Source organism: Mchenga conophoros, linkage group LG18 (genome assembly GCF_057382185.1).
Source record: "Mchenga conophoros isolate Kocher_MC1m ecotype Shallow Benthic linkage group LG18, M_conophoros_male_GT1.1, whole genome shotgun sequence".
Taxonomy (NCBI): Eukaryota; Metazoa; Chordata; class Actinopteri; order Cichliformes; family Cichlidae; genus Mchenga; species Mchenga conophoros.
The window spans coordinates 13,760,036-13,773,540 of NC_140543.1; the positions used below are offsets into that span (position 1 = coordinate 13,760,036).

The window sequence follows — 13,505 nt, forward strand, 5'->3', positions numbered from 1 at the left end:
ATGCTATATATTATGTTATCATTATAATTTTTAACTGATTCAACTAAAGAAATACAACAAAAATGGGTTTTTGTGACAGGTTGCTAGTAACACAGTGATTAAAGATATAATTTGAAATTGGTTCTTAGCGAAGTTGTCTGTTATTGTGTATAATCCCTTGAGTTCGGTGAATTTTTATCCTAGAATTATTCTTAGGTCAGTGTTACGTAGCTTAAAATAAGAAAATGGTCAGGTACAAGGACTGGAATGCAAATGAGTGAAAAAGCAGCCAATGTCCAAAGACAAACTTCTGAAAGCCTCCAGAAAGCCTGAAGAACTCCAGACTGCTTTTAAGAAATTAGGAAAAAGTGACTCCTTGGAAACAAAATATGAAGAAATGAGGGGTGACTCAAGACATTTGTACAGTATTGCATGTAGCATCAATTATGTTAATTAAGTTCCCCTTAAATATCAGAGCAGTCACAGTTACAGATGTGGATCTTATTAAGCTGCGTGAGACAAGGTGTAGCATTTGGAAATCCCCCGGTATGATGATGTATGCGTCTGCCACATTTCTGTCTGCTCTTTCCCCCCCACAGCAGTTTCTCATTTTAGAGTGTGTTGTCATTTTTTATTTCATTCTTAGTACATAAATCACATACTGGCTGTGCGTCATAAGGGGCTGTTGGTTTAAGGCTATTACTCAGAAGACAGCAACACCGAATACTAATTTTAACTTGACTCAAAGTACATTATCTGATGAAAGTGAGCAGCGCTGTCTTTTTTAATAATCTGTGAAACGGCTTCAAACACGGGATTATGTACGAGAGTTAATAATCCTGACCAGGACTGTTAATGTAGTTAACTTCCAGCAGAAACGCTGACATTTATGATGACAGTGATGAAGAACCTGAATGTTATTTCAGTCATTCAAGTCTGGCAGTACAGACCTGCTTATTAAAGACAGGTCCCTACTGCTGATGCAGCCTTTCTTATGTGTTGCACCTCTGCATCAAAAGAACTGTGAATTTTGAAGACCATCTCTTACAGTGAATTTGCACAAAGGAAGGAATAACATTATTTTGATGTTCACATGTGACATTATTGTGCATTTTTCAATAATATTCACATGCAGTCTAATTAAAGGATGCACTCGACTCCATAAAGATTTTCAGGTATTGGAGACCAGGCCAGGTTAAAGTGAACCATCTATGCTCATTTCCAGCTCTACATTTATGCAAGTCTTCTAGAGTAGCTTTGTATGATTTTAAGTATCAAAAATAAGCTTCTTTGTCTTATGCTTGGCTTTGTTGCAGCACCTCAGGTCAATCACTGTCTGAAACAAGCTGTTTGAGCTCCTCTTTGCTTAAGCAGAACTGTCTTGTGGTTTGCTGCCGCTCACGAACAGAAGCTTTTACCAGCAGGTGGGTGGGGTTTCTGTGCACACAGCTAGGGCTGTGCCTTCAACGATCACATTAAGGATATCCTCTTTCTTTGAAGTCAAACAGAGTCAAAAACAGAGCGCACACGAGGATTTCACATACAATGATCTCATTATTTGAAGCTCTTTCTCGTGATCGTACACCTCTGTAACGGTGTGTATATGACACAATACGAGGTGGAATTATTATTATTATGTACAGCTCTGTGTAAAACTCTTGAGTCACCCCTCATTTCCTTGTATTTTGTTTCTAAGAAGTCAAACTTGTAATTTTTAAAATGGTCTTGAGCAATAGCTCTCCAGGCTTCTGAAGGTCTCTCAAAATTTTTCTTTGGACACTGAATGATTCATAGGTCAGGCCAAACACAAAACTCTTGACTGTTGTAGTGCAGTACAGTACACATGGCACTTTGTAACAGGCTGCCAGTAACATACATATCATTTGTTTTAGTTATCTTTAGTTAATAATTATATAAATATCTACAGTAGATGAACAGTATCTGAAAGTGGTGTCTATAAGCAAAAGGGAAAAAAAGACTTGAGAGATGCATCTGACCCTTCAGCTGATCTACTGTTTGTCTCTACTGACGCCTTGTCAGAATTGATCTCAGTGCTGGTGGCTGTCAAGAAGCTGTTCTTAGGGAAGGGACAAAAGGCTCAGGTATACCAAACTGCACCATAACTGGACTGAAAATCAGTGCCAACAGGTCTTGCAGAGGGATGAATCCAATTTTGAACTTTTTTGTTCAAATCATCATCAATATGTCAGGACACGGTGAAGGCTGTGTCATGGTTTGGGGCTGAATTTCAGCCTGTGGCGTTGGGGATCTTTTCAAAACAGATGGAATTGCACTGTGTAAGACCATCTGGACAGAGTAACACTGATCTCAAACACACTGCCAATGCAGTAAAAGCATACAATGCTTAACAGGTTTATTAGACCCATTAGTAAATAATAAACTCATTATTTATGTTTCTGTTGAGAAACATAAAGCATGTGCAAGCTCTTTACCTGAAATCATGTTTTTAATGCTAAAATAATTGAATTTTCAAATTTTCCATTTTATCAGTCATGGATTGGCCTCCCCAGAGCTCGATGTCAGCGTTATTTAAGTGGTGTGAGATCATCCTGACAGAGGAGAGAACAAAAAGTCAGCCAACATCCAAAGAAGAGCTTTGAATGTCCTTTAAGCAGCCTGACAAACGACAAGAAAGCTTGTCTAAGAGAGTTCAGGGTGTGATGAACTATAAAGGTGGTCATACCAAATATTGACATCCAATTTCCATTTATACAGCAATGAGGGTTGACTCAAGACTCAACACAGAAGAGTACATTTATTCAGTCACTGCTCCCTATGTAAATGACTCAGTGAACTGATTATAGAGCTGGGGAAAAGCAAACGCTGCTATCAGATCAATACTTGGTTTATTCAGATTCCATTGGCGGACTGGTCTGAGATATCAGGACAGGAAGAATCTCATGCTGTACTTTGATTATTTTAACTTTAGCAGCTGCTACATGAGTTAGAGGTGCCCTGGTTTGGATCATTTGCGATGGTTTCTGGTTTCCAGATTTTGTTCTGCTTCCCAAACTCGAATCGGGTTTCAGAGTATTCTGGTGTCTCTCAGATTTCTCCAAGTTGTGTACCAAATAGGATTTAAGTTTCCAAAAAGTGGGCCATGTGATTTAGAAGGGTTTAGAGGGAGCATATTAGCGTCCAATCAGTCGGATTTGATATCAACGTTATTTAAAGCACCTAATTGCATAAAATTTTACATAGTTCCCCGCTGCTTCGTGCTTAATTATAGGAGACAAATGACGATCTGATACCGAGGAGAAACCTGATACATGCTGACACATCACGGAGAAGAAAACCTCGCAAGTGTCCTTCTGACACTTCACACTCTGCGGTGAAGGCGCGAAGACCTCAGACCACCACTTCAGCGAGCTCCACAAACATCTGCTGAACGGCTTAGTACGTATTTCAATATCTGCCATTGATCCCAGATGAGATGTATGAAAACAACTGCGAGGTGTCTGGCCCCAGGGTCCACTTAGTACAAAGTCCAATAACGGTTAGACAGGCTCTCGGCTAATGGAGAGGCTTATCAATGCAGAAGACTGCTACTCTCTGTCTGTGAACTCAAGCTCCCCCCACCACTGTCCTCTTCATCCTTCGGATTTGTTTTTTCTTTTTGCTGCATACCCCTAATGAACAATCAGTGCTGGTCACATTATTGCACATATGAGATTAATTTACTCCCTGCAGTACACAGAGTGATGTTATTACAGGAAAATCAATGTCCCTCTTGTTGTTCTCTGGGGCTGGATGGGGTGTATGCACATCTGCTCTCATAATGCAATTGCTGACCTTGCTGTCAGAGAGCGAACCAGTGAGAGAGGCAGAGAGAGGCTGCGGCGAAACGTCCGACCGTGTTGTTTATCAAAGCTTTATCGAGCCTCTCTGTTCTCACAGACGTGTGACATCAGATTGTGGGTCAGCCAGCCACGGTGCACTCCAGCTGAGAAAACGCCAGCATGTGTCGACAGAGGAAGATAACCTTCACAGATTCCTGCAGAAAACAGGACTTTTATAAATGATAGTGTGGATTCAGATTCGAGAGTATTTAAAGTTAATACAACATGGCCGTCTTTAAATTAGAAAATGTAACGTCTAAACATCCTCGTAGTCAGATTTCATTAACTCTCACAGTGCCTAGAAGGACAATGGTGCTCCTGAATGACCTCTTGACCTTTTTTAAAAGAAAGGGCCGTATTAAAAAGGGGGGGAGGGGAGCTTTGGGAGAGGAAACCACCCTTTTTACCCAGTGAGTTTGCCCTCTATTATCCCACCCCCTCTCTCTAGCTGTGTGTGTGTGTGTGTTTTCTACTGCAAACTTGATGGGAAGCCAGTGAGATAGATGAAGCAACTGGAGTGCCATTTCGTGCCAGGAAATATCAACTGAGGCCACGTCAATAACCACAAAATGATCTAAGCCATAAATAATCAGACACATGAACTGCTGTAAATGTAATTTTGGAAACTGATGACTTCTGCTTGTATCCGTTTTATATCCTTGTAAACTGAATATGTTTGAGTATCCTGTTGGGTGGCTGGATGGAAAAAGCAAGACATTTAAAGATGTCCGCACAGAATTTTTGAACTGATTTTCTACAGGAAAGTCATCCTGAAAAGTTTTGGCTTTGCTACTCTTGACTTAAAGTTGTGGTAATGCCTGTTTAAATGTCCCGTAGTACGTGTGACCTCGATCAGATGCTTTCGGTTGCCATCAACAAGCTTCTGGGATAATTCCGGCTGGATATTTGACCACTCTTCTTGGCAGAATTGCTAGAATTAATTTAAATTTGTTGGCTTCCTGTAATCTTACAGTTGCTCTTACACGTAGTCAACAAATCTTCGATATGGTTGATGTTAAATTTGAGTCTCTTTCATCCATTTAAAAACTGGTTTTTATGTGTGTTTTAGATTATCGTCCTAGTGGAACACCCAACTGTGTCCAAGTTTCAATTGTCTAGCTCAGAGGGGTCAAACATAAGGCTCGAGGGCCAGAACAGGCCTAGCAAAGACTCCAATCCGGCATCCAATTATGGCTTTTACTTAAAGTTACATTTTATAATTACCTTCCATAAAATTTAATTAAGACTTTCACATCCAGGAGGCAGCATTTTGCCACTTGGTGTGTTGAGATGTGTTTAGAGCTATCCTGCTGTTTACGTTTTAATATTCTTCTTAGATACTCAAGAGGCATTGACATTTGAAAGCCAGAATTGAGTATTTCTTTCTGTTCTGTTAAAAGAGGGTTTTTTCTTCCAACTGTCACCAAGTTTTTGGTTTTACATAGTAGTCCAGCACAGATCAGCTCATACATAGTATGAAACATGATTGTAGCGTTATAGCTAGCAAGTAATGATCCCAAGTTCCAATTATATAGAAGTCTATGTGAAAATTGTCCTCAGGTCTTTTTGCTCTGAACTGTTGTAGACTGGTCATCCTTATTTTGAATTGTAAGTATGATTGTTGAGGATATGCTAATTAGCAAACAAGGGGGTGGTTTCACAGTTGCATCTATCCCTCTCTCACCACATCTAATTTCAAAGGAACAAGGTGGTGATGAAAATGCTGAACTCATAAACTCATAATGAAATTTCCCCAAATAGTGAAAGGCAGCAGAGTGACTATGTCCATCATTTATATACAGGCTATGCTTTCAGTCTACTTGGTGCAATATATGTAAGTCAAACCAGGGAACTGCAGAAAAAAAAATCTTCCTTTAAATCCAAGCATGGCAATCCATATAACTCAAGAAAAAAATAAATAAATAAAAGAAAACCCTGTGCAATTTCTGAAGAAATAACAAACTAGCATGGCTTACATTATATAACAAATAAAGCTGACACTTTAAAAAATATATAAACTCCATCTCCAAAGGTTGACTCTGTTCATCTGGAAGTAGCGTTTTCACGTCCAGATGAACAAAATCAGCCTTTGGAGATTTACTTACCTGGATGATTGAGAATGCATCAAGATATATAAACTCCAGTTTCCTTTTAAAAAAAGTTTCCCATACCCTTTCAAATAGTTATAATAAGGCTTATAGTAAAATACAATAAAGAAATATGTATTAAAATAATTTCTCTTATTTAGTGTGTAACATTTTCTTCCTTTTCAAAATAATGGTATTATATTTTAGGCATTTAAAAGACTGAGGTTGTATTTATAGTCAATGGTAGCTACTTCATTGATGGCTTTGGATTATTTTAAATTATACAAAAGATACCTCAGAGGGTATAAATGCTCACCACAGTTATTCAAGTTATTCAGTACAAAAGGATGCTTAAACTCTTGTACAGCCTTGCCTTATATGTATTACATCTGTATCAGGCCACAGAGCTGCTCCATTGAGCTCTATTATTGTTATTAATATTAATATTTATAATAATACATAATAATACATTAGTTATTAAGATGATCTCAAGCTGCAGCAATAAAGTGAAATGAGCATTAATTAATTAATATAGATGATTCAATATAATAACGTATATGATTCTGAAAACAAGTGCACTTGCTTTACGTAAGATAAGATAACTCTTTATTGTCATTGCACAGTCATACATAGTACAATAGTACAGTGAAATTGGAAAACTGCCCCATGTCAGGAAGACTTGGAAAAACAATTAAAAAAATAAATAATTACACATGGCGATAACATGGAGTTAAGATTAGTGCCATTTCTGATATGACCTCACAGTCTAAATACTTGTTTAGTCACTTTGTAAAACAGTTGTACAAGTTTTTCTTTCTTTTTTCCTTTTTTTAATACACTGAACAGACCTGTTAATATTCTTTAACAAAAGGATGTATTTAACACATCTGTATGGGGGGTGTTTTTCAAGTTGTTTGTTAGATTTGCCCCCTCCCCCCGCCGGCTCTTACGCCCCCCTTTTAAAAAGCTGGGGCCGCCTCTGCAGCGTTACCTGCTCCTGAAGGAAACAAACAGAGGTGGGACCAAGTCATTGTTTTGCAAGTCTCAAGTAAGTCTCAAGTCTTTATCCTCAAGTCTCAAGTCAAGTCTCAAGTAATGTCAGGCAAGTCAGAGTCGAGTCTCAAGTCACTGGTGTAAAAGTCCGAGTCAAGTCACAAGTCTGAAATTTTGAATTTCAAGTCCTTTTGAGTCTTTAAAAAAAAAAAACAACGAAAAAATAATGTTGCAGTTATATGCTAAATGTAAATATTAGACCATGTAATTTTAAAATCTGTGTTTTTCTCAACACATGACAAAATAGTGAACTTAGAAAATATACACAAATTGTGAAATTGCACCTCTTTAAAATGCAGCTCAATTAAACCTAGTTCCAAGAATAATTTTCACCGACAGTTCTGAGATAAGCTGCATGTTATTCTTGGATGCGGTTGTAGGACCAGCTTTAAAACCGCATGACAAAAATATCATACACATTAAAAAAAACTGTATCACCAACGTAGCCTGGACAACATTTGCTAGTTAGATGAAGTCAGCTATCTCATCTTAGCATATTTATATGCATATTTATAATCATACGCTTCTTGGAGTGAGTGCATACACTCATGAAGTTTAGTAACTTCAGGTCACTGCAACAAGTCCAGGTACAGTTTACCGACGGATGGGTGCAGGACCTTGAACCATCGTACGTATCATAAGTTTACCAGTCTCACAAATCGTCATCATAAATACACATTCGTTAACCGTTTATTAATATAACCTTTGAGCTCAAGGGTAATTAATTAGTAGTGGAAATAATTTCTGGTAGCATCACAGAAATGTAGCAGTGACAACAATATTGTATGCTGTAATCGTACTGGGCAATTAGTGATACAAAAAACCTGTTTTATCCTGTGAATAAAAGTATGTGTTTTTGTCAATGTACCATAATAACAGAAGCGAAACGCAATATTGTGTCAGGACAATTCACTATTTATGCACAATAAACAAAGGAGCATAGCGCGACAATTTCTGTTCAGCGCCAGACTTACTTGTAACCTATATCACCAATTATGTTAAGAAAAATGACGTATTAACTACTAAAAAACTCTGACCTTCGTGTAAATGCTTGGAGCAGACTAACCTGTGAGCTGGAGTGTTCTGGGACGTTATATTTGATCTTTGAATGGCTGCAATCCAGGCCATCCGTCGCGCCTTTGTTACTTCGGAAACATGGCTCGAACAATTTCTCTTCAACGACTTAATCCGATAACAACCGATCTCTTTACCCGTCGGCTTCCCGTGGCTGTCATGCGACCGGCTATTGCAGTTAATAACACAACGGCTTCTTGACATTTTTGTGTTTCTTTTTATCGCTGTGATTTCAATTGAAAGCCTGCGTGCGCTAGTACCTCTTGCCACGAGTTCCCAGAATCCTTTGCGGTTCTACCCGTGAATGACGTCACATTTTCAATCTCTATATAATATGCGTGTTAAATTTTATATTTGGGGTAAAATATCAAGTCTTTTCAAGTAAACCGGTTCAAGTCCAATTCAAGTCCCAAGTCATTGGTGTAAAAGTCCAAGTCAAGTCACAAGTCTTAGAACATTTTTTCAAGTCAAGTCTAAAGTCATAAAATTAATGACTCGAGTCTGACTCGAGTCCAAGTCATGTGACTCGAGTCCACACCTCTGGAAACAAACCTCACAGATTGTGTGAGACAGACAGACACGCGAGCCGACAGACAGGAGGAGAGACAGGCGAGAGACACCCCCGCATAGTTTCCGTCAGCCGGGTGACGTATCCGCCTCTCGGCCGTGTGCAGCGTGACGTTACGGCGCTGTAGTGGAGCCTCTAGCTGCATCTTGTTGACGCTCCGCCAGGCTTTTCCAGTACTGAGAGGACCCCGGGAGAGTGAGGACGGCCGATACACAGCGTCCAGGCAAGTGCTCGCCGTTTCAAAGGACGGAGCCGGTTAAATGGGCCCGTTAAGGAGGGACGGGAGGTTGGTTTGTTAGTAGCGAATCCGAGCCGGTGATTAACGATTATGGTTGAATTCCTGCGTTTGGCCGACAGTGAGTAGCGGAGTGAAGGGGAGCGAAGCTAATCTGCTTTAGCCTGCCGTATCGGTGTCTATCTGGGGTTAGCCAGTCGTGATGTTAACGCTTTCCGTGCTCTCGGTAAGCCTGCTTTATTAGTCTCTGCGCGGGGTTAGCCTGCCTTAATATGGTGGCTGTTTATCCCCCCAACGGTCGCGGTCAATGCTTACAATGTATATGAGCGCTGAAGTCGGTTCTGCCTGCTTTACTCTGGTTGTTATTGCTGCTGGGGGAGGGAACTGGGCAAAAGTGAGCCCGTCTGTACTCACGGGAGCTGGGTTAGCCTGCTTCACAGCCCTCTGAGCTGTTCAGACTGCTATACGAGCGGCTGTATCGGAGCAAGGCTGACTGGGGTGGTCGGGCTAGCTAGCGCTATGATGATTTAGTGTTAAAGGACCCGAGAGCTGCTTCTCAGCGGGTTTCCAGTCAAATGCGCACATTTTTTACACTCAGAACATATTCTTATTTTAAATAATCTAGCACTCATATATTTAATATTAAACACCTATTGCAAGTGTTTTGACCCTTAGTGACAAGTGTTCTACCTGTGTTTGGGGGGGATTGGAGAGGGGAGATTGCCACGGGTTTAAACCTCACCGTGCCCTCACCAAAATCGGCGTGTGCGCATAAATGCCCAACCGCGGTGCCTTCACCACACCACAGCAGACTGTATCGCAGACAGTGAATGTCATTATCAGCACTGTCTGCATACCAGTGCCGAGCCAGCAGAGGAGGCGAGGTAGAGGCTGCAGACTGGAGGAGGAGGAGGAGGGGGATAGTTGGCGTTATACGCGGTGTCCTTGCACCAAAAAAAAGGGTACTAAGAAGTAGTGCGGGTGACGTGAATAAGTCCAGCTCGGGCGAGAGGCTGCGCGAGAAAAGACGGTTTGTGTCTTGGGGGAAGCAAACCGAGATAGATTTGTTTAAAAAAACACGAGAAAAATCGGGGCAAACGCTCCTTTATGTCAGCCACTGATTTGAATTTTGCCGTGTTTATGGCTGTTTTTGCCAATCGGCCCACGGTGGTATTTGCCATTATTACGCCCACAAACATCCACCCGTTTCAGAGGTTTTGCACCGCGACAGCTTTTTTTCTTCTTCTCGTCAGTCGGTGGAAAAAAAGAGAAAACGTCGGGATGCTAAAATTTGCAGAAGCATGCAAAACCATGTCTTGTGGTTAATTAACCGAGTCTGCCTGTTTACCTTTTTGACAAGCCAAAAATTCCGTTTGGCGTGTGTGTGCGTGCGTGCGTGTGTGTGTGTGTCTCTCTCTATGCGTGTATATATAGAGAAAGAGCATTTCGTTACCACACCAGAAAGCGTATCATCAGAGCCGAAGTGCATGGAATCTGCTGTCTCTTGCTGTCATATTGCAGCACCATAATGCAGCCATTACCAACTACAAGGCGTTTTAAATTCGGTAAAGCCGCTCGGTGTTTACCTTATTAGTAAAATCCGAGAGTTAAAAACAAAAAAGGCAGACGGAGGGAGAGAGAGATTGGGGGGACATCGGTTTCCACAGTGCTGAATGTCAAGCTGTGAGAGGATTGAGGGAAGGGGATGACTGCTGTTAACGCTTTTATCAGTTGTTTTTCACGGAGTTGATGGGGTCAGCGTGGGGTAAGCACACCTACGGGAGCGTACAATGTGGCTGGGAAGGGCACTTTCATTTGCAAAGTGAAATGTTTTTGAGCATTGTGGATCAGCCGCTCATTAACAATGTAATGACGGGGGAGAGGGGGGTAAAGGTAGGGTGTTGGTGGTTGTGGTGGTGGAGAAGGATTTCTGTTTGTCTTGTGTGGTCAACTGGTTTGGCTTGTTAAAATTCTCACTCAGCGCTGAGAAGTTTTCTCGTTTGAACCTTTGGTGGATGCAAATTTCTTCCTCTGGGGTTCAATTACAAGAGCCAAGAAGAAAACCCCCGTGTTTGTGTGAAGTATGGTAATGGCCATTTGGTATAGCGGGCCAAGCTGACAGCCGATGACTTGTTCAACAACCCCGCAGGGACACCATTAAACCTTTAATGCTCCAGATATTTTTTCAGTTTGTTCATCTGTCTACAGGAAAGGTAGAAAAGACTGTGATTAATTTTTTATTTCTATTTTTTCCTTGTGTTTTCATGCTCAGGGAACAGATCAGACGATAGAAATCTTCAGTAACGATCATGCATGTGTCTCATCGCCAGAAGATTTGAGAAGAGTTAAGGAGGAAAAGAGACCCAGAGGAATACGAGAACTTGGTCAGCTCGCAGAAACGACAATAACCCTGTGCTTAGATATGGCCAGCACCCAGACCAGCCTGAAAACCCCTTTCAAAGACTTGACCTCATTCAAGGGCAACATGAAACGGCTGTACAGAGAGCGGCTGGAAGACGCGCCCATCAAGAAGCGCGTGATGGCGGAGATCAACCTGAAGCGTCGCAGCTTGGACTCCCTGCCCTCCCTCCCCAAAACTCCCAAGGTGAAGAGGGAGCAGACTGAGGACCCACGCCCTGACTGTGACATGGACATGGAAGGCCGGGCTGAACTGCACATTATGGGCTCTACTAAAGCCCTGGACCTGAGCCCTGGGCTTAAACACACACTGGCCCAGTTCACCCTCAGCAGTCAGAGCTCCCTCGGGGGCCCGGCTGCCTTCTCTGCGCGTACGGGCCATGAGCATTCCCAGGCCGGCATGCCCCCCCTGCCCTCCCCTCCTGTTTTGGGAGGGGGCCCTTTGCTGGTTCCTTGCGACAGCTCTACTGAACTCACCCACTCTCTGCTGGAGGGAGAGTCCATCTCCTGCTTCGTTGTTGGGGGCGAGAAGCGTCTCTGCCTGCCCCAGGTGCTCAACTCCGTGCTCCGCGACTTCTCACTGCAGCAGATCAACACCGTGTGCGACGAGCTGTACGTCTACTGCTCTCGCTGTGACGCCGAGCAGCTGCACATCCTAAAGGTGCTGGGCATTCTGCCGTTCAACGCGCCTTCCTGTGGCCTCATTACACTGACGGATGCACAGCGGCTCTGCAACGCTCTGCTGCGTCCTGGTGCAGCCCTGCCTGCTGACCCCAGCGGTAAGCTGTCAGCCCAGGGCCTCCTGAAGGAGAGTGAAGCCAGCTTCCAGGTGGAGCACCAGTGTCTGGGGAAGTGCCAGGGTCTCTTTGTGCCCCAGTTCTACACCCAGCCCGAGGTGCCCTGCATCCAGTGTGTGGAGTGCCAGTTGCTCTTTTCACCGCAGAAGTTTGTCATGCATTCGCACAAGTCACCTGATAAGAGGACCTGCCACTGGGGCTTTGACTCAGCCAAGTGGCCCTGCTACCTGCAGCTTGCCAGAAAGTACCAGGGGACCCCGGAGGAGCCCAGACTCAAGCAGCTGCTGGACGAAGTCAAAGAGAAGTTCCACTATCAGCTCAAGAGGTCGCTAGACAAAGTAAGTGCACCTGTTTAGTGATACCCGTGTAAGCTGAGTGTGTCTTTGCTTGCTATAAATCCTCATTCATCACCATTCTGCTGTTTGACCGGTGAAAGCTTTTCTCTTGAATTAAAGTCTCCATATTTGTTTGTCTAGCTGACACGTCCTCTGTCCTGCCCTCTTCCAGACTTGTGTTTTGTGTGTTGGGCTCATTTGAATAAAATGGCTGGTGTTTTCTTAAACCAGTGTTGACCTAGTGTGTGTGTCTGAGGCCTGGGACAGGTGGTGACATCTGCCTGGGCAGGTCTGATCAGACGAAGTTAGGCCAGCTGGCCACAGCTGAAGGGGAAGTGCATCATTTGTCCTCCGGGTCACCTGGAGGTCGGTGGGAATGTCACTGAACAAAAGGCCAATATGCGAGGCTCAGGAAGCAACCCTGAAACTCTGGTACTGGAGTTATCTGTCAGCACCAAGGTTATTATAGCCAACAAAGACTTTTAAAGGGAAAAGAAAGAAAACTAAGTGACACAATATTGCACTTAAAACTAACTGTAGAGGAAATGTTTAGTTTGAATTATTGTTTAGTCAAATTTGGTATCGGAACCTACCTGTATGAGGGTACATGTCTATGGGACCGAGTCAGCTGCCTTCAAAAAGTGCTTTATTCATATTGTAATATCTAATCTGTACTTCTGAGAGAGATGCCCATGGCAAAAGCCCTCCATTTTTATAAACCTAACTAGTAAAATGAATAAAATCTAAACTGAAACCTAACATTTTCAACTATTAAAAACTAAACTGAAACAGGGAAGCCCACACTGGAAACTAACTGTAGCTAAACAGAGTTAAAAAGGAAATAAGCTGGTCCCTTTTTTACTGACTAATAACTGGCCAGTTTACCCAGGTTTACTTCATCTCCATTCTTTCAGCACAGTCTGAGATAATGGCTGATGGAAAGGAAATCTCGTGCCGTTCACAGCTTAGGAGCTTTTTGGCTGGTTTAAAAAAATGAATGTTGGAACAGTCTACACGTACTGAAAGCCACACTTTCAGTAGTGGAACATCAACCGATGTTAAGCAGGGCTGTGCAGTTAATTGAAGCTTAGTTTCCGTT

General features: G+C 42.5%; 1 protein-coding gene across 3 annotated transcripts in view; it reads left to right on the forward strand.

The window, feature by feature from the left end:
* Positions 1-8,638: 8,638 nt before the first annotated feature.
* Positions 8,639-13,505, forward strand: part of skila (SKI-like proto-oncogene a) — a 35,716-nt gene continuing 30,849 nt past the window's right edge. Inside the window, exons 1-2 of one of the 3 annotated variants that reach the window (XM_085253563.1) lie at positions 8,639-8,844; positions 11,129-12,409. In XM_085253563.1, coding sequence (XP_085109689.1) covers positions 11,279-12,409 — 1,131 coding nt within the window. In that variant the 5' untranslated portion in view covers positions 8,639-8,844; positions 11,129-11,278. Of the gene's footprint in view, positions 8,845-9,577; positions 10,422-11,128; positions 12,410-13,505 lie in introns of those variants that run through there. The other 2 variants (XM_085253561.1, XM_085253562.1) reach the window with 2 other exon arrangements.